The 25,504-nt window shown below is 33.7% G+C and overlaps 3 protein-coding genes across 6 annotated transcripts in view; 1 reads left to right on the top strand and 2 right to left on the bottom strand.

Moving 5' to 3' along the window:
- The window catches only part of LOC125068600 (1-phosphatidylinositol 4,5-bisphosphate phosphodiesterase), an 85,702-nt gene extending 66,427 nt beyond the window's left edge, over window positions 1-19,275 (bottom strand). For both annotated transcript variants that reach the window (XM_047677805.1, XM_047677804.1), the window contains exon 1: window positions 19,078-19,275. The gene's annotated coding sequence lies outside the window, so the exon portion shown is untranslated. The remainder of the gene's footprint in view (window positions 1-19,077) is intronic.
- On the top strand, window positions 110-25,504 carry LOC125068602 (chymotrypsin-1-like). Of its 2 annotated transcripts, none has more exons than XM_047677808.1 (5): window positions 110-282; window positions 24,269-24,497; window positions 24,600-24,831; window positions 25,052-25,222; window positions 25,310-25,504. In XM_047677808.1, exons 2-5 carry the CDS (start codon window positions 24,409-24,411, stop codon window positions 25,448-25,450), a joined length of 633 nt encoding a protein of 210 aa, XP_047533764.1. In that variant the 5' UTR covers window positions 110-282; window positions 24,269-24,408; the 3' UTR covers window positions 25,451-25,504. The 2 variants fall into 2 exon arrangements, with proteins under 2 accessions (XP_047533764.1, XP_047533765.1); XM_047677809.1 differs by lacking the exon at window positions 110-282 and adding an exon at window positions 23,711-23,753.
- On the bottom strand, window positions 20,186-23,436 carry LOC125068601 (PR domain zinc finger protein 5-like). Of its 2 annotated transcripts, XM_047677806.1 has the most exons (4): window positions 23,404-23,436; window positions 22,392-23,283; window positions 21,534-22,228; window positions 20,186-21,079 (listed from the first exon to the last, which is right to left on the bottom strand). In XM_047677806.1, the coding sequence occupies exons 2-4, from the start codon at window positions 23,266-23,268 to the stop codon at window positions 20,402-20,404; spliced, it is 2,250 nt and encodes a 749-aa protein (XP_047533762.1). In that variant the 5' UTR covers window positions 23,269-23,283; window positions 23,404-23,436; the 3' UTR covers window positions 20,186-20,401. The 2 variants fall into 2 exon arrangements, with proteins under 2 accessions (XP_047533762.1, XP_047533763.1); XM_047677807.1 differs by lacking the exon at window positions 23,404-23,436 and having other exon boundaries at window positions 22,392-23,380.

Genomic DNA, 25,504 nt, shown 5'->3' with positions numbered 1-25,504 from the left:
AAGTGAAGTGTAAATATAAACAATGACGTCAAAGTTGCCTTCAGGTTTTTGTATTGTATAAAATATTCAATATTTTAAAAGCGAGTTTGTCCAGTGTTTGTATCACGCGAGTCTTAACCGATGATTACTGGTTTGAAGCCGGTACTCCCCACTGTTTTATGAGCTTAATTATGAATTTCGTACTTGGTGAAGCATTTTAAGAAAAACTGTATGTAACAGATGAAATTTTAGTTCATGTACATGTATATATCAAAACGTATTAGGTCAGCGTCTTCTGAAGAGGTAAGGAAGCTTTTGTCTAGAAGTGGGACGTTTACATGTAACTTTTACTTTTTTCTTTTGTTTAAACATATTTATTTTTCTTTTTAATAAATCGGTGTCTGTAACTTATATATAAAATACTAGTAGTTTTAGGTGTTTGGCTGTTAAGTATTAGGCAAAAAAGCCTGTATCCTATCCTATACCTTTCGTTAGAGTTCAAGCTTGCTACATACAATTTCATAAAATTTCGTTAAGTGGTCTGAAGGAACCGTGAAAACCCAGACAGAGTAACTTTCGCATTTATAACTATAGTATGGATAGATATCCTATCGAGCATTCAGATTTCTTACGTAGACGTTGCTTGTGGCCTTCCATAAACATTGGCACTGTTATAAACAATAATACCTATTACTGCGCCGCCAATTATATCCCCTGTGTTTAGTTACACTGGCTTACTCACCCTTACGACCGGAACATAGCAATTTCAACAGGCCGACCGTGCAAATAGCTCAGCCACAGTTTATAACAAAATGTATGAAACAGTTCTTAGCCCCACATCTGTTAAAGAGTACATTCCAATGGCGGAAGGAGTAGAGACAAACAAACCTTAGATTTACATATTCCACGCGGTTTATAAATAGTATATTTTATATATAATTCGTTACAAACAGTTCTTGAATGATATATTGTTATTTATACTGCCTCGTTGGTCTACTGGCTCGATTTATGTCTACCCGCTGGACCAACGAGGCAATATAAAGGGCACAGATATCGTGGTTCTGGGTTCAAACCTCAAATCGGACGGAGAAAATGCTATTCGACTTCTTCAAAAAAATTTCACTAACAGCCCGGGAGTTAGTGGTGTGTGGAACACAGTGTTCCCGTGCCTCGAAAACCACGTAACCTGACGCCTGAACTCGCTCTGTTCCATTCGGATTTACTAGCCTAACCTAACCTAACCAACCCATCGGATTATGAGAGTGAGTGAATGGAGAATACACCTGTGCAACTGTGTTAGCACACACAAATACGCACTATAATATGCTATAGTAGTTAGTTGATCTCCCTTGTCCGTTATGACCCAAATCTGACAGGACAACATTACCATCATAACATCTTTATACTACAACACTATTTTAATGAATTAGATAAATCAACTTAAATTTGATTTCCAGAGGTCCGATAACAGCTGAGCCGATATTCAAATCGCCCTTTTCACGAATCCATAATGAATAGCATAGATTATTTTAGATCTCGACCAATGATGACGCGGCAATTCAAGGTCAAAGTTGTTTATTTGTCTCTACTCCTGCCATTGAAATAGACTATAGATAGCGGTCGATTATTAAGTCATACAGATAACATTTATCGGTGTAAATGACATATTAATGTTAAAAAATCTCACTCAAACTTAACCTACCTTAATAATCGTTGTATAGTCTAAATAGTTACTCTCTCTTTCTGTTACCAGTTATTTTAAATTCGAAAGAAGAAGACAGAACATTATGCATACATACAGCGCTATAGCTTTAATATACTTGGTGGTAAGGCTTTGTGCAAGCCCGTCTGGGTAGGTACCACCCACTCATCAGATATTCTACCGCCAAATAACAGTACACTGTATTGTTGTGTTCAGCTTAGAAGGGTGAGTGTGCCAGTGTAATCACAGGCACAACGGACATAACATCTTAGTTCCCAAGGTTGGTGGCGCATAGGTGATGTAAGGAATGGTTAATATTTCTTACAGCGCCTTTGTCTATGGGCGGTGGTGACCACTTACCACCAGGTGACCATATGCTCGTCGGCCAACCAATGCCATAAAATATATATATATATTTATAAATTTTAAAATGTTGCTTCTTGAACAAAATAAAATTGCATTTTTTTAGTAGCATAATTATTATATTATTTAGTTAATTTCAAGTTATAACTTAAATATAATTGCAACAACGGAGATTTATTTTTTCTAGTAAAAACTATGTGGTCTATATTTAGACAAGTTAAGATATGTTTTTTTTTTGTTTCCCAACTAATATGTACCAAGCCAGTATACATAAAATTAATAGCGGAAGATGCAGCGCGTTTTGAAAAAGGTTATACTATATAATATTACATGGCAGATAACGCCTGCCGACGGTTTTGCTTGTAAAGAATAAAGAAACTTAACAAAATTCCTAAATTCGTAACAATTTAAGAATTGAGAATATTTTAAATATTTGAGAACTGGAGGCACTTTGCTCATTATATTACCATATGTTTATTATATTTATCGTAGATTACTAAATATATATTCATATAAATATAAACATAGACCACTATATTTAACGGTAAATGCCATCTTTAAATATTTGTACCGCTTACGAGTTACGCCACCATAGCGGCAAATATCTCTACAAGCAGATAACACGAAGACCACTAAACTGTTTTTAATCTCATATCCTGAGTCAACGTATAACTGATAAAAATATTGAACAACCTTCAACTAAAACACATGTATTTGTTATAATTTTAGTGATACATGCTGTTTTACTAATAATACGTGTTTAATTTTACACCCTGGTCGAGAATTGTGAGAGAATTTTGACCTACGTGCAAAAATATATATGTGAAACTTATTTGTGCCTGCAGATTCGTGTGAGGAGAGTTGGGGTATGTCAAATTTCATGACGATCGGTTGAATTTAAAATTCCAAATTGTAACAAAATCACTTGCGCGTTCATTCTATTAGTCAGAATAAAACAACAAGTTCTTATCTAAGTAGGAACCCGCGTTCAATTAAAATCTTCTATCCACTGGTCTATTAGCTCCATTTAGTTCATGACTCAGATGTAAACATCGCATACAGATTCACCGCAAATGTAGATGTAATGAGATAAGACAATAACAAATATAACTATACATACTTATAGCGTACACATCGAACTTATTTATAGCGTATTCTATAGCACTATGTAAAGCGATGAGGAATGTTTGTTTGTAAATAAAAATCTCCGCGTAAAAAGTGTTGATAGAAACGTGTTATTTTTACAGAATTACCTGTTTAAAAAAAAAAAACAAGACTGTTCTCAGAAGGGATATGTTAAGCAATATTTGAGAGGGTTTAAAGTAATTTATCTATTTCAGGGAGTGGGTTAATTGCAAGATTATACAGAACTCTTCATATGTATATATGTTTTTATAAATATGAGTACGATTTAAATTAGTGGATTTTACTTAAAATAGTGGATCCCATTTTTGTGTTTAATTCGAACCCGAACAGAGGCAGCGTGATGAAATAAACGCCTTCTCCATAAAATAAGTTGTAAGGTGGTGAGCCATTTACATGCTGTTATATATATACATATGTATGTTAACGTATTCTTATTATGTTATTTACATATATACACTTGTTATTATACTAAAATTTATATGTATTTGTACTAGTTCATTAGGAACTTTGTGACAGGTGGACGTTATTCCTTCAAAAATCATCCAAAGAAAGCAATGTTTGCTTGGAAGAGCTTGAAGATAGAAATGATTACGTCATTGTGAACTCACCAGTTACTGAAACACTGATCAAAGTAAGATTCACTAATCTGATTAAATACTAAATACTCATCGTCTATTGCGTTATCATAATCAGCCAATTACAAATTAAGATTAAAGTAAAATTAGTTATTTAAATATTTTTTTATTAAATGGAAATTTATAGACATAATGTCTCATTACAAATTTATTAACTTTTTCTGAAGTATTATCACAACTCTTTTGTCTGTGATCATCAAATTAGCAGGTTTTCGAGCGTCTTGTGGTGCTCAAAAGATAAAGCCAAGCGACGAAGAATAAAGGTTTGGGGCATAATCCACCACGCTGCTCTAACGCGGGGTGGAGAAAAATTTATGATTAAATGTTATTCCATTATTGGACAATTCACTTGTCTCGTATGTAAATATATAATATTTAACGGGCACCTGAAACTTACCGTTTCTAGAATATTTCAGTCAACGTGGTTTTAAACTCACAGTACTTTAGAATTTTACGCATTTTTTTTGTACATGAGCGAGTCCATTTTAATTGATTTATGCTTGGGCCAGACTCTTTTCTGCGCAGTTTTGAAACTGACTCCCTAACGATGGTACTTAAAGGGACTATACAGCTACCGTTCAGAGCGGTCATAAAAACATCTCAGTTAGAATTAATTTATAACGCCTTTAACCATTTTCCTTTGTTCTGAATCTTATGAAATGTGAAAAGTTTTGGGCTTCCCTGGAAGGTGTTGTGTAAAATGTGACCAATGAATTTTATTTTTTAAGACATAACTAGAGAAGATGTATTTTCGTAAATAAATAAAAGAGTTGTCCATGAATTATGACTTAGGAACATTCTTCCGCCGCTTCTTCTCAGAGCTGAGGTGTTTCTTTACGAAGCGGTAGAAGATTTTTGGAATAAATAAGCAATTGAAATTTATTGAAAAGATTGTTTCTAGGAATTATCTGTACAAGATGTCTATTAGGAACGTAGACATTTTGGAAATTCGTAAAATTTGCAAAGAATTATTTGTGTAACAAGATTAGGTGACATTCGTTTGAAAAGTACACAAGCCGCCAATGTCTCTGCACCTACTTCGACATGAAAGGCTATAAAATAAATAATATAAATTGTAATCCTAAAAAATATCGTCGATTTCCAATTTTAAATCACATAAACGTAAAGTATGCCATACAAAACAAAACAATAATTTTATAAAGGTTAATTTCTGAGTTAAACAAACCTTAAAAAAAGTCGTTTTAAAATATATGAACATACTATACAGCCTTTAATATCGATATACAAACAAAATGTACCTTTGCAATAATAATTAGTATGATTAAAATCACCAGAAACAAGCAAATGCATATTACTTTACGTAATACAGGTAGGTATATAGATAGTTTCGTGCATGTGTATAGGTGGATAAACAATACAATTCCCACATAAACGGTAATTAATTGTATACGGTACGACTATTCGATTCGTTTCCCATGAAATTAACATATGCGACTAAGTAATTCATAGTGAGGTCGATTCTGTAGTACAATGTCTCTATACGTATTCAATTTGACCCGGTAACTTTGTTTAAAAAATGTGAGAAAGAGATAGAAATATGTTTACTTAAAACAGTCGACGAATCTTTTAATTTAATCAAAGTATTGTACAAAGTGGAAATTCGACACGGTGGGACAAATAGCTTCTAAAATTTTGAGTTTTACTATATAATTTTGTACGTAATTTATACGTATGGTTAAATTATAAGGTTGGTACTTTATGATGGTTATATTATCAGTGTTTCTCTACTATATTGTGGTGCATACCAATAAACCTTGCTCTTGAATCTATCTATCTATTTAAAAGAAACCGCATTAAAATCCATTGTGTAATTTTAAAGATCTAAGCATACATTGGGACAGACAGCGGTAAGCGACTTTGTTTTATTCAAAATCAAAATATACTTTATTCAAGTAGGCTTTTACAAGCACTTTTGAATCGTCATTTAACAAATTATTTAAAGTAAGCTATTCTATGTAAGGTTGAAGATTCAACGCATTTCGGAGTATTTAGAAATAATATAATTAAAGCCGCGTTTTGCAGTTTCAACCGCTTTAAATCGCGTGAATATCATGTATTTATTTATTTATTTCAATTCATATTTTTTTTTAATATATTGATGGTACCATGGTACACTTTCACAGTTGCTAATAATCATGATATTTGGGTGCAACTGCGTAGATGCAACCCATTCGGGCTTGGAACATATGACAAAAACAAACATTGATTTTATTCTAGTACTAGTTTCTGTTAAGTGAAGTTTGATATGTGTTAAGTACATTTTTCCGGAATAAGCCTATGTGCTATTTCGAGCCGAGATGGCCCAGAGGTTAGAAGGCGTGCATTTTAACGTTTAACGTTTAAACCAAGGAAGGCGTTTAAACCCAGGCAAGCACCACATAATTTTTATGTATTTAATTAGTGTTTATAATTCATCTCGTGCTCGGTGGTGAAGGAAAACATCGTGAAACCTGCATGTGTCTAATTTCAACGAAATTCTGCCACATGTGTATTCCACCAACCTACATCGGAGCAGCGTGGTTGGATATGCTCCAAACCTTCTCCTCGAGGGGAGAGGAGGCCTTAGCCCAGCAGTGGGACATTTACAGGCTGTTAATACTAATTACCTATCGCTGCGCTAAATTTTTATCAGATCCGTTTAGCCGTTCTGGCGTGATTGACAAACATCCATCCAAGTTTCGCATTTATAATATTAGTAAGATCGTATTAATTAACGTCTCATTACGGTTTACTTCACTGAATTTCAAGTGCTTTATCTAAAGGATACGGAATAGATCGTTCATAGCCGTTTCCAATGTGCTGGTATATACAATATATATAATAGAAATAAATACACGACTTTGACCTTGAATTGCCACGATATCATTGGTCGAGAGATAAAATGATACAGTATCAGCTATGGATTCGTGAAATAAAAGTGTTTTGAATGTCAGCGAAAGTACTCTGGAAGTAAAATGTAAGTGGATAGTCTTGTATTATAAATAAATATTAATCAAGAACTGTTTGTAATGCATAATACAGTAGAGCTATTAGCAAAACGCATGTAATATGTAAATATAAGGTTTGTTTATCTCTACTCCTACTGCCATTGAAATAGGCACTAGCAACAGGACGGCTTATTGAATCTATAAAAATAGTTGAAAAAAAATCAAGCAAATATAAATATATATATAAATATATTATAAATACATTAGTAGCTCTGCGTGATACACCTTCACGGCTAAACTACTGAACCAAATAGTAGGAAACAATATTGAACCCCAAGGCCAGACATAGTTTTATACCTAAAAACTACAATCGACAAACATAAGCCATATTGCAATACTATTCCCCCCCTTCCTTTCCTTCCGCTTAAGACGCGGGTGTAAACTAGTATACTATATTATGATTTGTTTCAGACCCACCAACCCTCAAACGTGGACGAAGCTGCGGACGCTAACTGGTTTAACATGAAATCATACATTTAATTGCTTCAAGTTTTACTATTTTTACGAGACAAGGTCTATAATATACTGAGATGAATAATAATCTAATCGTAAGGTGAGTCTAATTTTCCTAAATTATCATCTAATTTAACCATTAAGTATAAAAGCATCGGTGCTTTAAATTGCTCGCGTGTTACAGTAGGAGTAATTAAATTATGTCATTATAAATTAAAAAGTAACTGTCTGTCTATCTGCTAGGGTTTCAGGAATAAACCACTGAACCGACTATGGTAAAACTAGGTATGATGCCCACTCGCTGGTTATTCTACACAAAACAGTAGCACTTTGTATTGCTTACTTCCGGTTTGAATGGAAGGTGAGCGAGTGTAATTACAGGCACAATGGACAATCATATGTTTATGTATTCAATTTATTAACAGACCGAATCGAACAATATCTACGGAATAGATAAAAGTAAATTAACAATGTCCTACTGCTGGGCAAACGTCTCCCTTTTGTGGAGAAGGTGTGCAGCCCCCACATGCAGATTTTCTCACGATGCACCGAGCTCGGGATGAATTATACAAATTAAAAAAATGAATTCAATGGTCATCTCAGAATTAGTTAACACTCACGTCACTAGGCGATCACGGCTCTAAGAAAATTAGGAATAGGTATATTACCCGAAGTCTCAAGAGAGATTTTTACTTAAAAACTTGGTGTTATAAGACTTCTGAATCTATCGGCAATTATAGATAAACCAGTTTAAAGACCAACAACGGATGAACTTAGATCAAAGTGATTTCGGTGATTACCACAACAGAGTAATGAAAAACATAAACCAAATAGCATTTTAAATACTCTAGCGTAACGTATTTAGAGCTGTTAAATACGAAGCGAATACTAAAAAGCGCTTGTAATGGTGTATAAATCATTCAAAAACATAAAATTTGTCGGCGACCTCGACTCTCTGATCATACAATGTTTAGGCCAAGGAGAATTTTTGATCGCGTGCTAATGTTGCTTGCGTAAATTATCTCTAAATACCTTTCAGAAGCAAGCTTAAAATATTTAAAAAAAAAAAATGTTTTTCCTTGATTTAGGTAGGTAAGTAGATGTTAAGTTTTAATTTATCTCGCGCTCGTCGGGTGAACGAAAACATCACTAGGAAACCTGTACGTGCCTAATATCAATGAGATTCTGTCAAGTTTTCATATTGGAAAACGCTTTTTGCAACACATCTGTCTCGTTTAATTTATTTAGACCGTAAACTAATACAAATCTTATAATAAACTTATTTTTATTTTATTTGTTGTTTTTTATTTATCGTAAGATTAATTAATTTGCGACTAAGTTTTCTTTATTAACATTGTATATTACTAAAATTTACATTAAGAAACAGTTACGAACCGCTGGTGTCTTGAAATTACTTTTTAAAACTTTTGGATGTTTCTGTTAAGTTACGTTTAATAACTTTGCACACGTGTATGGTGACCAGTTTTGCGAACATACAAAAAAAAAACAACTGTAGAAGTTAATAGTTAAAATCTAATTAAATACCGCATCCACACGAACTGATTTTTAAATTTTTATAACCAGTTTCTGAGTTAATTTTCTTACCAAAATTTTGATTATCCAAAAAATATAATTACCACATAAACTATTGCAATAGCAATAATATAATAATGTTAATGACAAAACCGGTAGAAATAAAGAAGGTATTGGATCTTGATTGGATCCCGGCACTTTAATCTCGAAGTGTGTGTCCGTGGCATTAATTTATCACCGCGGAAGTGGGTCAAATACCCAACGAGCGTACAATGGTCGCTGGACGATATTGTGATATATTGACCTTATCAACTGAACCCTTTTCTTTTATAGACCTTTGGATGTGAATCGGTTTTCGTTAGGGGTTTTAATTAACGCGATGGCAAAGTGAACACTATTGAGTTTATTACCAGTTCTTCTCGTTATAATAATTTAGTTCACACGGGATTTCTAAGATCAATTTTATTTCTTGTCGTTCATTTATTCTCAAACATTTTTAATTTATTTAATTATGTCCGTCATTTAATACATAATATATGGCAAAATCAATTTCGTTGGGTGTCCCACGACCGCCATTTTTTGAAAGAGCTATTTCTTTTGTTGAAGAATAAAACGTTAAAGGTGGTCCAAATACGAATAGAGATACACACTGTAAAAAAACTGGAATGAAAATTAAATAATATATTATTTAATACCATAGAAATTTCCATAAAGTAAAATAACCATCCCTTCCACCACTAACCTTAGAAAATAAAAATTAATTTCCCTTGTGCCTGTTACACTGGCCCACTCACAATACCATAAAATAAATACAATATCGCCGTTCGAAGGAATATTTAATAAGGTTTCAGTTCTATGATATAATTCTATACAAGTTTTCAATCAGTAGGAAAGTGTAGTTCTTCCTTACTTATTGAAATTGATTAGAAAATCCGACGACCTTGAAAGGTTTTCATATAAATTACAAATCAAAATAAAATGGCACGAGACACTTCCATTATTAGCAAATTACTTTAGTAAATGGTCACGCGAATATAATTTAATGATAAATACCACATAGTTAACAAGGGCCCAGAAATATAATATATATGAATATACATATAATATACATAGTATATAAATCTGATAACGTCTCAAGTCTGTGCTAAGGCCTCTTCACCCTTTGGGAGATTATTTCACCAAAAATGAATGCGTGATAAGGCAAGTTTCCTGACGTTGGTTTCCTAACGAGATAAATTATACACCACCTGATACAATTTTGCTTGTGGATTTGAATTTACGATAATCTGTTAATATCTCGACATATTTAGTAACTGATCTGTCTCAGCTCTTCAACTGTTATAATAGTAGTATGATATGAGAAAGCTATGAACATGTTCAAAGTCGTGGCTGGTGGTCATTACAACATTTAATTTCGAGGAGTATGTATGTACGATTGTCTTCTTGTGAAGTACTAGTTAAATGAAATCTAGCGTTCCGTGCATGCAATATACAGTCACTTTTGTACAGCAGGGGTGTGTCGGAGCGTGGGTGGAAAATGACCCGTTAAAGACGTCTCATTGTTTTTTGTACCGTTCACAAAAACATTCTTAATATTAAAAAGAACATTTTTTACCCGTAGATTTGCTCTGTACAATTTGAGAAATAAAAAATCACGTCGACCTGTTTCTACAATTCAATCTTCAGGAATCACATGTTCAATAGCTGTCAGTTGTAACGAGTTCCCTCCGTGACGATGACGAGATGTAACCCTTGTAACTAGCATATTTCATAAAAATGTAACCTGTCGATTGTCAGTTATTTGGGTTACAGTGTCCACCCTGACACTTTTTTTTCTCGCTGGACAAACGCGTCACGCGCTTCCCCCACATGATGTTGGAAGTGGGGCGTATGTGGGACTCGCCGATGTCTAGGGTGCCGAGTGCGCCCCGGTCAACGGAATACCCACTAAAAACCAGGGGTACCCTCTCCGTCTTTTCGGCGGGCGCCACAGGATCGCTTTCGCATGCTACCGTGACGCCTTGACGGTCGGCCTGTTTATGCGGGCCCCTAGCTCTAGGGGTGGTTCCCGGGGTACTGGAAATCCTCTACAGACACTACTCAACTGCTAAAAACAACAAAATCGAGGAAAGTCCAGGCGCAGGACCAATGGCTTTATGTGTTTTCCTTGACAATGATCAAGGTCGGATTAACCAAGTTTGGGTCCCGAGGTAACGCTCGTTTTAGACATCATCTAGCTTTCTATACTATTTTTTTATTATAAACTAGTTACTACAATCTTTTTTAACTAAGAGTAAAATTTGGCTGTAAAATAACATTAATGGTTTTTTGTATGGTGTGCCTGAGATCTTTAGTGCAACCTACTTTAAATTTAGTCATCGTTAACCTGTTATCCTTTTTTGGGCTATTCGCCTTAAAGATCTGCGATACAATTCAAGAAACAAAAAAAGACACGAAACGACCATTTTGTATATTGTTTATCTGATAGCCAACATGTAGCTCAACTGTAAATATGACTTCACAGCGTCAATCAAGTAGACTTAGAGGCACTGTTGAATCGTCGTTTTACAAGATTCAATTAGTTTTAAAGTTACCGCAGTTTTGGAATGTAGATTCTGGCGAGGACAGGCGAGTAATTGGGACCTTACTCTTTTTCATGAATTAAATCTCATATTTTTGTTAAATAAATACATAAATATTTACATTCGTAATTACTACGTCACTCATACTCATGTCATCTACTAAAATCGTATTATCCCTTTTCCATTTTATCAACACAATAATGACCTGCAAAGAGTTCAGGCGTAGGAACAACGTCTTTACGTGCTTTCCGTGGCATGGGAGCGTACACACTTGTTATTTCCAAACTACGTGCTGTATTTGAGAACACACAGGATATGAACCTGGGACTTGAATTCAGAACCCCGGGACCTATATACCCACTAGACGAATAAGACAGTCAAGTCAGTTCTAAAAATATATACATATATACGACCACAGATAATTACTCCATCCATTTATATCGTTATGAATAGTATCCTGTATCTAGTATTGATTAAATGCTATTTTTCAGCGGTGGTCGGGCTTTGTGTATTCCCTTCGGGATGACACCCACTCATCATTCAATCGCCAAATATCAATACTATGTACTGATGAGTTCTGGTTCGAACGATGAATTAAGTAGTGTAATTACGGGAACTGTGATTGGATGCGTGTTGATGATGAAAGGAATCATTAATTATTATTTATTATGCTTGCATTAACTGTGTTTATAGGTTAAGGTGGACAATATATGCCATCAGGTAGCCTATTCCTTTGTTCTCCTATTATTGATAATATTCGGTTTAGGTAGACGTGACACTCTTCATTTTGAAGGCAGTCATTATCAGACGCAAAGAAACGTTGCCATCATATATTAAAAATTAAGACTTTGAATTGTTATAACAGTAATAATTACTTTTTGCTGTGTCCATAAGCGAAGGTTACAGTTATTGGTCTGCCTTTCTAAAAAAAAATTTTTTTTTTGCTAACCGTACGCCGACCCATTTCGTGCTTACGATGGTTTCGTTTATTCAGGAGCAACGAGCGAAATGCGCAAATGTTACTTTGAATGTGTTTTGGGTCACTTTTGTCCTATTGTTATTTATTTTTGTTAACGGTTGACGTTGAGTATTCAACAATAGTATTTGCAGCATATGTAACTTTAATATTTGAGTTTAAGTTCGTAACTTTACATGGTGAGTTTTGTTTTATACTACATATAATTTTAAGTTCATCACTCTAACTAAATTAAAGCTTATACATAATTAATGAAGATATACAAGTTTACAACTAAAACTAATATTAAGTAACGTTGTAGGATGAAACTTAATCAAAGCCAAAAATCATTAGAAGCGTAAAACGGATTGTTTGGGATACCTGCCTCTGCGATGGCCATTGACCAAACACAAAGGAAAAATATCATAAAGAAGAAACTCGAAATTCGCCGCAGAATACAATGACAATGTCAGAATATGATATGCGAAATTGACCATAATAATTATAAAATTAATAGGATACACGTATCAAAATGGCCTATCAACGTCTATTGTCAACATTTCAGGAGTGAAATACGAAGTGAATTCTTACAATATTCCACCACTGGTCACCTACCATTTACATTTTAAGACAAAACCAAGTAAAATATTTATCGTCAGGACTTAGATTTGGTGATAATAAAATACTTAATTACGAAAATTAATTCGAGTAAAGTACCGAAGTTTGTCACTCTTAATTACTATGCCAAAGCGACGCCGGCTATTTTACTTTTAAATTAGGCCCTAATTATTTAACGGAAGATCGTAGCTTAACCCATTTGCAGTTAGAAGGAACTTGGAGAAAAATACGGGGCCCGCAAAAATAAAAATAAATTGCGTTTTCCGTTTGATTTATTATAGACTATATTTATTATTGAAAAATGACCCATCTGGTTGCAAGGGGATCACTACCGCAACGAACAAAGAACCACTTAATAAAAATAAAACACAAATATAATATACATCGCAAAAAAAAAAAGTATATTGACTTACAAGATTAAATCAACGAAATATGAGTTTAGAACCACGCTCAAAGCAAGAAATTACGTCAAGCTTGACGTAACGTAATTTTGAACAAGTTCAAAGACACGCTGTTTCATCTCCAACGACGACTTGATTTAACGCAAGCGATTAAAGGATTCTGCAGTTAATGTACCGAAAGGATAGCTTTATGGAATTTGATTAGATATGATATTTTAATGTAAGCTTCTTAATATTATTACGATATAATCGTCGATACTTTTTGTTACGGTAGTACCTAATTACGGAATAATTGGTTGTATTTATAATGGAAAGCAGACGATCAAACTGGTCACCCGATGGTAAGTGATTATCACTGTCTTAAGCGCGTTGTTTCAGCTCATTTGACGATGAGTGAAGCAGTGTATATTTTGTCGTTTATAAAACGTTTTAGTTGCTATGGCTGGCGGAGCATTAATGGTGGGGTTTTTTTTTATGATATCGGTAGGCGGACGAGCATGAAAGATGGTAAGTGGCTATCGCCCATAGACAATGGCGTTGTAAGAAATATTAACCATTCCTTACATCACCAATGCGCAACCAATCTTGGGAACTAAGATGTTACGTCTCCTGTGCCTGTAGTTACACTGGCTCACTCACCCTTTAAACCGGAACACAACAATTCTATGTACAACTGTTTAGCGGTAGAATGTCTGATGAATGGTTGGTATCTACCCAGAAGGGCTTGCACAAAGCCTTACCACCAAGTATGATTAATTTATTAATACCAGTCTTAGTGCGGATGGGACTACTTCCCAGCTTATTTACTTGTGTTCATGATTTGATAAATTTAAGAGTATAACTTTCTCTAGCAATAAATTTATTTAATTTTGACTGTCCCCAAGAAATTGGCACAAAAGGCTTGATTATCGTCATTTTCATATTCTTAAGGACAGCTCTATGACGTGCTATGAGAAAGGCCTATGTGCAGCATTGGACTGACAGGAGAGTTTGGCATGAGGTCAGTTAACTGTGGTGTATCTGTTTATTTTATAAAGTGATATGGTCGACAACCTTACGCGTTTGATGTCTTAACGTCGTGTATGTCAACAACCGATTTTAACGATTTAAGAGTAATAAACCTTTGTTTATTACTTGATATACTGTTGAGTTAAATAGCTTGTGACTCCATATAACTTTAAGATAATACTTTTATGGTGTATCTCATTTTATGGAGTTCAATGGTTTTGTATTAAATCCATATACAATATATAAAATAATGTATCTCGAGTCTGTTGATTAAACTCTCATTGACTTGAGAAAACATTTTGAAACATATTTTATTAATAGAAAATCTTCTTTGCTAACAATTACAAAGTGACAAAAGAATCTCGCTGATGTTTTTTCATCGGTTCTTCTAAGTTAAGTAGAGATCACCGCTGGGCATAAGCATTGGTATTTTATGAAATTAAACCTTCTTTCTATAACCAATGCGCTCCCGACCTTGGGAACTAAGATATGTCCCTTGTGTCTGAAGTTACAATGGGTCACTTGCACTTCTAACTGGCAGACAACAATACTGAGTGGATTGGTAGAATATTTTATGAGTAGGTTGCCCCTACCCAGACGAGATTACTCAAAGCTGTACCACCAAGTAGAAGGTTCCATATTAAGTAAAGGTTTTCGATTTGATTTGATTTTAAAAATGGATGAAAATTTTCAATTCATGAACCGCTGGAAGATTTTTAGTTTGGAAGGTTCACAACTGATTTTACTGACAGAAAATAGTATGAGTTCTTTCCTGTGACCTGAATTACGTAACCTAATTTGAAGCCTGATGCTACGTTAAATATTACAAATATTTTTTACAGTTTAAAAATAAATTTGTACTTTTTCTTCTCTTAAATATGGTGTAGATATAGAAATTATGACAAATGTAACCTAATTTATATTTTTTTGCTGTTTCTACTTGCATACTAATCTCACCCACACTAAGACATCTTGTAATCACATGTCACACTCTTAGATATGAACGCCGATAATTTGACGTGGAGGGGCGTGCCATTGTGAATGAATATACCTTCATATTATACATTTTTATTGTATACCCGGTTTGAGTGCGAAGTTATTTAATACGAAAGCTTTTTAAGAACACGGAACAATTCTTATTCGAAGAATATTTTAATATTCTGATGGAAAAGGCTTGTATTATATGAACAATGCTCAGTAAAGCAATAAGAGTTTCATCTGCTTTTTTGTTATCTGCAAATGTTTCGTGAAAAAAAACGTATTACTAAATTTTTTTTATACATATATGCGAAAAGTTGAAAGTGGTTGAATTTTCCTGTACTTATTACCTTTTTCACTTAACATGAACGGAATTATATACTTAATAGGTTTTTACACATAATAGACATTTGAGACGAGCGTCAACTTTGCTAATTAATAAATGCCATTGCGAACTATAAGAAGAGATTTATTTATAACCACCTTCGTAGACGGGAGTTCCTGTCATGGAGAGTTTGTTGTTAGCCTCTTAACTATAAGTACCTACTTATCTAAAAAAAATCGATTTATCGTAATAGCAGTACGCAGTAAAAGTACTTTGAAATCATCAATGGAAATTGATTGTCGAGAAGGATCACCAATAAATTAAAACATAAAGCTATAACACACTAATCGATTTCTGTAAGATTTTCTTATAATGCATGTGCATGGGAGGTGGCGACCATTGTTGATCTAGCAACTATATAAAAAATATCCAGCACTTTTGTCAGAAATAGATTAATAGACTTTACTACTATGATTTTGAATACGAAAACATGAAAATTTCACATATCTTGTTCCTAATCTAACAAAGATTACTTTTAACGTTTACTCAAAAGATTTGGCTCAACAATAAACTTCTTTAAAATTTCTGAATTAAAAATAACCTCTAATCTGTGTTATAAAAGCTGGGTTTAGGACAACTAAGCGCGATATTAACTAGAACCATCAGTTTTAATGAACTTTCGTATTTTATATAAGCTAAAACTTTACGCTATGACCCTAAGAAGTTCAGCAGAATCATAAACGTCTACGAATATGGTATACTATAAAATCAACATGAATACTTAAAATTTAACGCTGATGAAACCGAAAGTATTATAAATGCGAAAATACTTGTCTGTGTGTTCCTCAGACAAACCCCAAAGCCAAACCCAGTGATATAGGCTACTTTTTACGTTTGTCCTATATTTGTTACTCCGATAGAGCTTTGGGAAATTGTTCTAACGACTCGACCACACATGATTATTTTCATATATAATCGATCTTCAGAACAAAAGTTTTATGTAGATCCTTATTCAACTCGTGCGAACCCGTGACGGGTAGTTAATTCCATATAAAAAATATTAACCTGACAGTTTATCAATAAGATATATTATTGACGAGATGAGACCAACAGCCCTTAGCCCAGAAGCGATACATAAGGGGCTGTTACTGCATTAATAAAAAGGTTGTTTACAATAGACACTAATGAATGGGATATCAAAGGTTCGTAATGAATTCTAATGTAAGTAGAAATGATAAAACAAAGAGGATCGACCCTTTGTTATAAATACGTAATGCGTTCTCGCATCACGGTAGATTACTTTATTTCTTGGGTCACTTCTCAGCCTATTTTCATCCATGTGGACGAAGGGGTCTTACGGTTCATAAGACATTAGATAAATGCCAGAATAATGACGTGTACGTTTACGCATGATATTTATTAAATTATCATAGATAGGGCTTTGTGTAAGTTCGTCTAACTAGGTATCCACACATAACATATTCCACAGCATAACAAAAATAAATTTTATACTTTGAAGTATGAGGGAGCCAGTGTAAATACAGACACAAGGGACATAACGTCTTATCTCCCATGGTTGGTGGCGCATTCTTGAATTAAGGAATGCTTAATGAACAGCGAAAAAATTTATCCTCTAAATTGCCATAGGTAAAGTATGTCCAATTAATGAATTCAAAAATAATAAGGTATATAGATTATTTTCTCAATTTTACGAATTAATCATCCTTACAAAGGTCCATCCATTAAGGACGGCCTCAGTAAAGAGATCACAATCAAGCTTTATGAGAAAAGGGTATCAAGTGAAATATTATGTTGTGAACAGCTCTGCCTTCATACCAACCTCACAGAATACGGCTTTAAGACCCTCCAAAACCATATCGGCTAGGCGGCCTCAACGCGTGATAACCTGCTTTTTTGACAACCGCTGCATCCTGGATTAAGACGGGCTTGATTTGAAAGGAAATTGTACTCAAAATAACCACTATAAATTACATAAGAAATTAGGCAAGTCTACTTCCTAGCTCTAAGGATTTTGTATCAGTCGGGTGTTTGTGCTGTGAAATAAACTCAACATCATCTTAACTGGGGAAGTTGTTGCCCAGAAGTGGGCTAATTACGTCTATTTACTAGTAGTAAACAAAACATTAGTTTTGTTTGAATATGAAATATATTGTTTGTTTATTCATTGATATAAAGATAAGATTTGAGTAAATAACTGAATTATATATTATTTATTGATGGGCATATTCTGTAGCCTCTCAAAAATAAAAGTAAAAATATAATAGCCTGTCAATGAGCAACGGCTAGGCTAAGGTTAGGTGCTTATTCCACCAAGCTGCTCCAGTGCTGATTGGCGTATAATGTCAATGCGCTGCAAACCAAGGGATCTAAGGCCATATTCACATGACTGGGATTATACAGGCTTACTCATCTTTCAAACTGGAACCATTTGTTCCAGTTATTGAGATTGTTAAAATAAATCAGAAACAATTTTGTACCTAATAATTTCAAATATGCGAATACAATTTGACGAAGGCATTTAAAACAATAACAAAAAGTACGAAGCCGTAAGAAAACCAGTACTTTGTATTTACGTAACCTGAAGTAGGTACCTATATATAAATAATTGTATACAAAATACCTATATTAACCTCATTAAAAATTATGTCGGATGAACTAGTAAGGATTCCGTCCTTTATACAATATACATAATATAATGAACCCTCGGAGTTCGGCGTTTGCTTACACTTAGCAGTTATTCACAATAACTTTAAAAAAATACAGATGAATTGAGAACCTCCTCCGTTTTGAAATCGATTAAAAACGAAATTTTAAATTCGAATTATTGTCTTTCGATTTATTTTAATTAAAATATATATTGTTACAGTGTAATATAAAATATAAATATACTATTCGACTTTAAAATCGATTAAATTTACAGGTAAATACATATATTACGACCAATAAACGTATACTATGTTTTTGATAAATGACATAATTCTACTGTCTTGATTGTTTTCACTTCGAACGGTTTAAATCAAATAAAAAAAAAAAATACTAACACGAAAGTAACAAAATTTTGGTATGTATGTAATTATGTATCGAAATTATACAGATAAAAAAATATAATAACGAACGAGACATGATTTAACACCTTATTTCTGTTCAACTAAATTCAATTTAACCTTGTACTAAACAAAAATCGTTTACATTTGACTGCCAATTACAAGCACCGCCCATCTTTTAATTGACCATTTCATTACTATAGGGCTATAAAATCAGCCTACAATTGCTAACTCAATAGACATACAAATACTGTTCGAACTATTAGCACTTCGGAACGTGACGGTCGACGATAAATGATAATACTAAGATAATCGTTCATACTAACCTTATCGTACGCTTACACGAACTCCAAGCAATACCCAAGCCACTTAAAACCTTCAATGTTTAAGCGATAACAAAAATAAGTTGTATAAGTATTGACAATGATAATTATTCACTGAATTGCAATATAATTTAATCGCGATCGCGTTTTTTTTCGCGCGCTTAAATCCTTAAGACGTGATCAACGCGCGATATGCGTCCGCAGACTGCGAGAATGAGAACGAGAAATAATCCAATGTATGTGGCAGGTGACCTGCGCCGCGCATGCGTGAAACACAAGGTCGTCCATGAAAAGTCGGCTTACAAGCGGCGATTTAATAAATCAGCTTTTTACCAATAAATAATTTTAATTCGAATATTATAAATTAGCATATTATAATTATTTACACCAGTATAAGATTTTGAATACTTTGATTGCGTATCACTAAGTAAATACATAAATGCTAGATAATGTATAATATGTAAATAAATAATTCAAAGTTATAAATAGTTAACCCACTTACTTGTCTCTCATTTTATTGACAATTAATATTAAATAACAAAAATAAATTGTAGTATTTTGTGGTATGGATAAAAAATAAACGATGAAATAATTTCAACAAAAATATAATAAAATTTTAAAGTATACAACAAAAGTTTTATTTTCACAAAAAGTTCATATTAATAAGAGATCGTAGTAAATCAGACTTATACATAGTATGTAATTTGTAGTGGACTATGATTTATCGTGTATGTTACGTTAATATATTCGCGTAGTTATATTTCATAATTTGTTTTGTTGTGAATAAATATTTAAAAAAAAAACCTCTTACAATAAATAATTTAAGTCGTGATTCTTAAATTACCTGCAATGTATACCTACAAGTAAAAATGCATATTTAACTTAAACTTGTACAATTCCTTTAAAATGTTTAATAAATACACAATTATATTCAAAAACAACTGATTTTACTAGTTTAGTAACTTCATAAACAAAAAATATCTTACAGACGTAGAAAAAAAAAGAGAATATTATATATACCCTAAATTAATAAGAATAGATCCGTTTATCTTATGATTAAAAAACAATTCAAATTGTGATGTACATATCAAATGACATACACATTCTGTAGTTAAAGACTTAATTAAAGTTTTTATATGAAAAACATTAGATTCGACTAGTGATTATTAAATCAGTCTTAAAAATCACAATATGACGTAGGTACGTATAGTAATGGCACATTAATTGTCGCGTCGGTCTCGTCACGTGTTTTGTAATTAGATCACAACGAAATCTGTTGAAAACACTAGGTGGCGCTTACAACGGTTTGAATGGACCTGCCATTGTTTTAAAGCGATCTTCTTTTCTTTAACAACTTTTTCGCGGGAGGAATTTCCATATCGTGGACATCGTTACAGTGTCGTTTCAATTCAGAGTATTTTCTGAATTTCGAACCACAAATAAGACAATCAACAATCATTTTTCTAACGTTGTGTATCCTCCATTCGTGATCCCACTTCTCTTTAAGTGTTTTGAAATAATCGTGACAGAACCGGCATCTGAACCGTGACATTTCGCGCGTGTGGGCACATTTGACATGCTTGTTCAGCATCGATGGAAAATGGAACTCCTTATTGCAATAGAAGCACGGTATTGGCGAATTATTGTTATGATATTCCATGTGCTGTGTTATCATCTTCTTAGAGTTGAATTTTCTTTGGCAAAGATCGCACTGAAAGAACGTTGTGCCGTGGATCTTTTTGTGCTTGGAAAAATTACTGGAATCGCTGAAGGATTTGTCACAGAAAGTGCATTTGTATAAGGTGAGTTTAGCGTGCTCGCGTAAATGAGCCTTATATCTATCTACCTTAGTGAAGCTTTCGGCTTGACAGACCTCGCACTGTATAGTAAGGGTGCCGTTCTTGTTAACTGGTGTCTTTGCGAGAGTGCTTCTAATTACGTGCTCAATTAGGTGACGTTTCAAATCGCCCACTCGGTCAAATGTTTTCAAACAAACGTCACAAGTCTGAAAATTAATTAAAAAAAAATTAAACTAAAATACATAATAGGTATATAAAAAAATTTATACAAGAAATAAAATATATATTTTTATTTTAAATATATTTAAAAAATATTTTTTATTGAAACTGTTCAAACTATTAAAATTAACTTAATAATAAAAGAAACAAAATATCAGAATTAACAGGCTCTATATTAACTACACAGCAGTGACAGATTGAAAAAAAAAAAGAAAAACATTTTTCTTTCATCATTAAATTAAATTTCTGGTGATCCGAATCTGACCCCATTGTAAATTGAGTGTTCAGGGCTTAGAATCCAGGTTTTCTCACATATAAAATGTAATTAATCCAAAAAAGGGTATTTTGACTGAACATAGAACATTATATAATATTCTCGGAGATAACATAACATTGCTATTAATAATTATTTAAAAATATTTAATGATAAGATCAAATTACCTTTTTATATCTCTTGTGTCTCCGTGCCTTCTTTGAATGAAGTAGGAATATCTTATTAGACATGACCTTGGCTATCACTGAATCCGCTTTCTTAATTTCATCCATTTTAGATGATTCATCAATATCAGAGTTGAAGATATAATCTTCGGGCGGTGGGGTTAAAGTATCACTCTCACTAATCAAATCATCATCGAGAGAAAGAGTAAAATCTGTATCACTGGTCTCTTTTATGTCTGTTTCTTTGTGACATACTTTATGGAGTTCCAATTCAGAATATTTGGACGCTGTATAATCACATAAGTCACAAATGAATACAAAATGTATTTTTGCCATATGAGTCTTTAACTCCTCAAAATTAGAGTATGTTTTTGTACAGCAAGTACACTGGTGTTTCCTTTGATGTATCTTACGGTGATTCCGTAAGGTGAATTTCGATGCGAACACCTTGTGGCACTTATTGCATTCTAGTTCTGGATCTCCATGGCCTAGACAATGGAGTTCAAACTTTTTCTGGTTTTTGAGCATTTTGCCACAATCTGTACACATAAATTTTACTTCGCTAACATTATCCGTACCTAAAATGGGAATCTTTGGACTCTTGTGGCTGCCCACCATGTGTTGCTTAAATGTGGTTATTTGGTCAAATATCTGTTTACACTTGTCACATTGGTATTTCTTTTGATTTGGTTGACTTTCTGTGAAACAAGTTTATTTTTAAATCAAAGTTTTTTATTATTTTAATATGAACTACTATGCATAAAATAGTATGAATTTAACATAAGTTGAGACAAAGCATACATTTGATAAACCTAATATTCCTTACCATGTATGTAAATAAACAATAACAATTCAACTCACCTACGACAACTTCATTATCTTTTCCGCTATCAACACATTCTAAGGAAGGATCATTGACTGCAATTTTCTGTATTGTTTGACCATAGTGTGAGTCATGGCCCAAGTACAGTATTGTTTTCTGTTGTTTTGACAACGACTGAATGTCAGAGGACATTAGCTGTTTTAAGGCATCATTCTCACTTTGTATACCAATGTACTTAAGCTCCTCTCTAGCCTTATTTTCTTTCTCATTCATTATCTCTTCAGGTAGTTGAGATAGGAACACACCACATTCAAACTCATCGTCTTCATACAGATTTTGATCCACCGAAGCCGGTTGACCAGACTCACTGACTTGAAGTTTTCTGAACTTTTTGTGCTCAAATTCCTCCACCGGGGAGTACTGTATTGACTCTTTATAATTATACACATTCTGTGTTATATAAGTATTGTGTTGTTCAACGGTTATATGACTCGAGTGCGATTGATGGTAGACTGAATAATGTTCCTGAGATTCCACTGTGTCATAGCTGTTATATACATATGGGCTCCTGGCTGGGTCGATCCATACTTGTGACTGGCTGTATGGAGGATATGTGCCTTGGTTACTCGCTTCGGTGACGATAATAGGAGCTGGGTTGGTATCATTGTTATCAGAGGAGTGGCTGTTTGAGTCAGCCTCGTGGATGTTTACGTCATAGTTGTCTATAAGTTTTACATTGCAGAAACCCGAATATATACACATCTCGTTACCCTCAGTATCCGGCGATGTTATATTTACGTCTATGAATACGTTGTCAGTTGCTTCGCAGTTAGTCTCCAATGTGGTGCACTTTTTAGGTATAAGTAATACTGGGTAAAGACCTTCGGAGTCTGTTATATAGATTTCCTCCTCCATTTTTTCGTATAAAACCTTTGTAAACAACAAAACGACATTACGATCAGATGTTTATAGTTTATTACGAAAAAAGGCGGTAATCAAATTACGAAAACATTCGGGTAAAATTAGTTAGAACTATTAAAATATTCTTACCACGTGTAAAGCGGGTGTCTTGAACGTTGTATATCGAAAAAGGAACATCTGAAGGTATCATTTGAATATAAGTCATAGTTAAAATAATATCTACCCTCCAATATACCGTTGTTTTTATGTTAACTAAAATCGGTTCTAAATACACAATCGCCATAGTAGTCGTACATCGTAAAAATTAATTACTTTTATTGGCGCCAATACCGGACATTTTGTTTTAACTTAAATATTTATATAGATTAGTCAAAATTAGTATAAAGTATATAATACGAACACTAAATGACTGTTTTTTTACTTCGTTAATACTTAATAATATTATACTATAAATACATTTGGAAATTATATTAATCGTAGTAGGTATAAACGTATTTATTATTAGTCGTAATAACTTTTATTTTTATTTGAACTTTTATCGTCGTTAAACATTATTATAGATTAAAATAATTATGCTTTCTTTAATCTGTAAATTTTAATACGCAAGGTTGTAAAGTTCAAAATATAGTGCGCATTGTGCATTTACTATGAGTACTATAATTCAATATTTTTTATTTTTTTTATTATCGGTCCGAGACAACAACGCATAAGTAGTAATGAAAGTCAAGGGAGGTAAAGTTTAATTAACTCTTAATCATTATCGAATTGATAATCAATTATAATGTTTTATATAAATACTAGGCAATTAAAAAATAGGTCACAAATCGTTTTCTATTGAAACATACAAACATGTTTACCAAATTAGCTATTACTTTTGTGATCCTTTTCCAAGCTACGAATGGTAAATGCTTTACAAAAATATATACATTTGTTTAGTATTTATATATGTATAAAAAGAATTATTGTTTTAAATATATGTTAATACAAATTTCAGGACATCCTCTTGAATCAGCGCAGCCTCAGTATGATGTTAAACAATTTTTGACATCTCGTATAGTGGGCGGGCAAGACGCCCCCGAAGGTTACGGGAAGTACATGGTAGCGCTCGTGACTTGATATTACGTGAAGGCATTAATGTGCGGCGGATCCATCATCAGTACACGATATGTATTGAGCGCTGCCCACTGTATTGAACCCTTTGTTGTCTGGGGAGAGTTGTTGCCGTGAGTATTGTCAAATTGTTAGTTATTGGCAAACAACGCCTGTAAAAAATGTTTAGCACAGCATCTTAGGTAATATTCATTGCAGCAATATGTATTTTACAGACAATTCAGGGGAGTAATCGGTTCGCACCACTGGAATTCGTCACAATACATAAAGTTTTCTGATTATGATATCCATCCCCATTGGGACTGGGGTACCCTGAAAAATGACATTGGCGTCCTTAAAACTACTGAGAAGATCGTGTACAGCGAGCGCGTCGGTCCCATAGCTCTGAATTTCGGGTGGATAAGTGGTGGCGTTAAGAGCTTTGTTACAGGGTGGGGCCGTGTTGAGGTAAGAGTACAGTTTCCTTCTCGGCAGGGATACAATATCCCAGATTATTTTCGCTTGTTTTAATGTGTAAGGAACTTTATTCGATTGGTGGAGATGACCAGTTACCATCAGACAACCCATTTTCTAGACTTTTATTTTTTGTAAGAATGCAGAAGAGCCGTCGATATATTGTAAAATATTTAAATAAGCAATTCGGTTAATACATAATTTTTTGTTTAAGGCCTGGGGTGATATCCCGTATCATTTGCAAATGTTACACGTGAACACGATCTCTGGTCCACAATGTATCAAGGATTGGAAGAAGGCCTCCATCATTGTCGGCTCGACACCTCCGGTCCACCCCGAGGTTGAGATTTGTACGCTGCACTCCGTTGGACATGGCATGTGCAATGTGAGATATGCAACTTTCTTGGTTTATTTATTTGTATTATGTATATATTGTCTTTCGGTAACACCTAATGCCTACTTCTGTCTTTAGGGTGACTCTGGCAGCCCTCTGGTGACGTTAGATTTGCGACAAGTGGGTATCGTATCATGGGGTTTGGCCTGCGCGCATGGAGTTCCAGACGTATTCGTTCGGATAAGTGCCTACAAATACTACCTAGCGAAGTACCTTTGAAAACAACTTGAAGAATAGCACGATATTACTGTTGAGTGAACTGTGACCGGATTA

Source organism: Vanessa atalanta, chromosome 14 (genome assembly GCF_905147765.1).
Source record: "Vanessa atalanta chromosome 14, ilVanAtal1.2, whole genome shotgun sequence".
Taxonomy (NCBI): Eukaryota; Metazoa; Arthropoda; class Insecta; order Lepidoptera; family Nymphalidae; genus Vanessa; species Vanessa atalanta.
The sequence above is the reverse complement of the archived record's forward strand: the minus strand, read 5'-3'. Positions and strand labels throughout refer to the sequence as shown.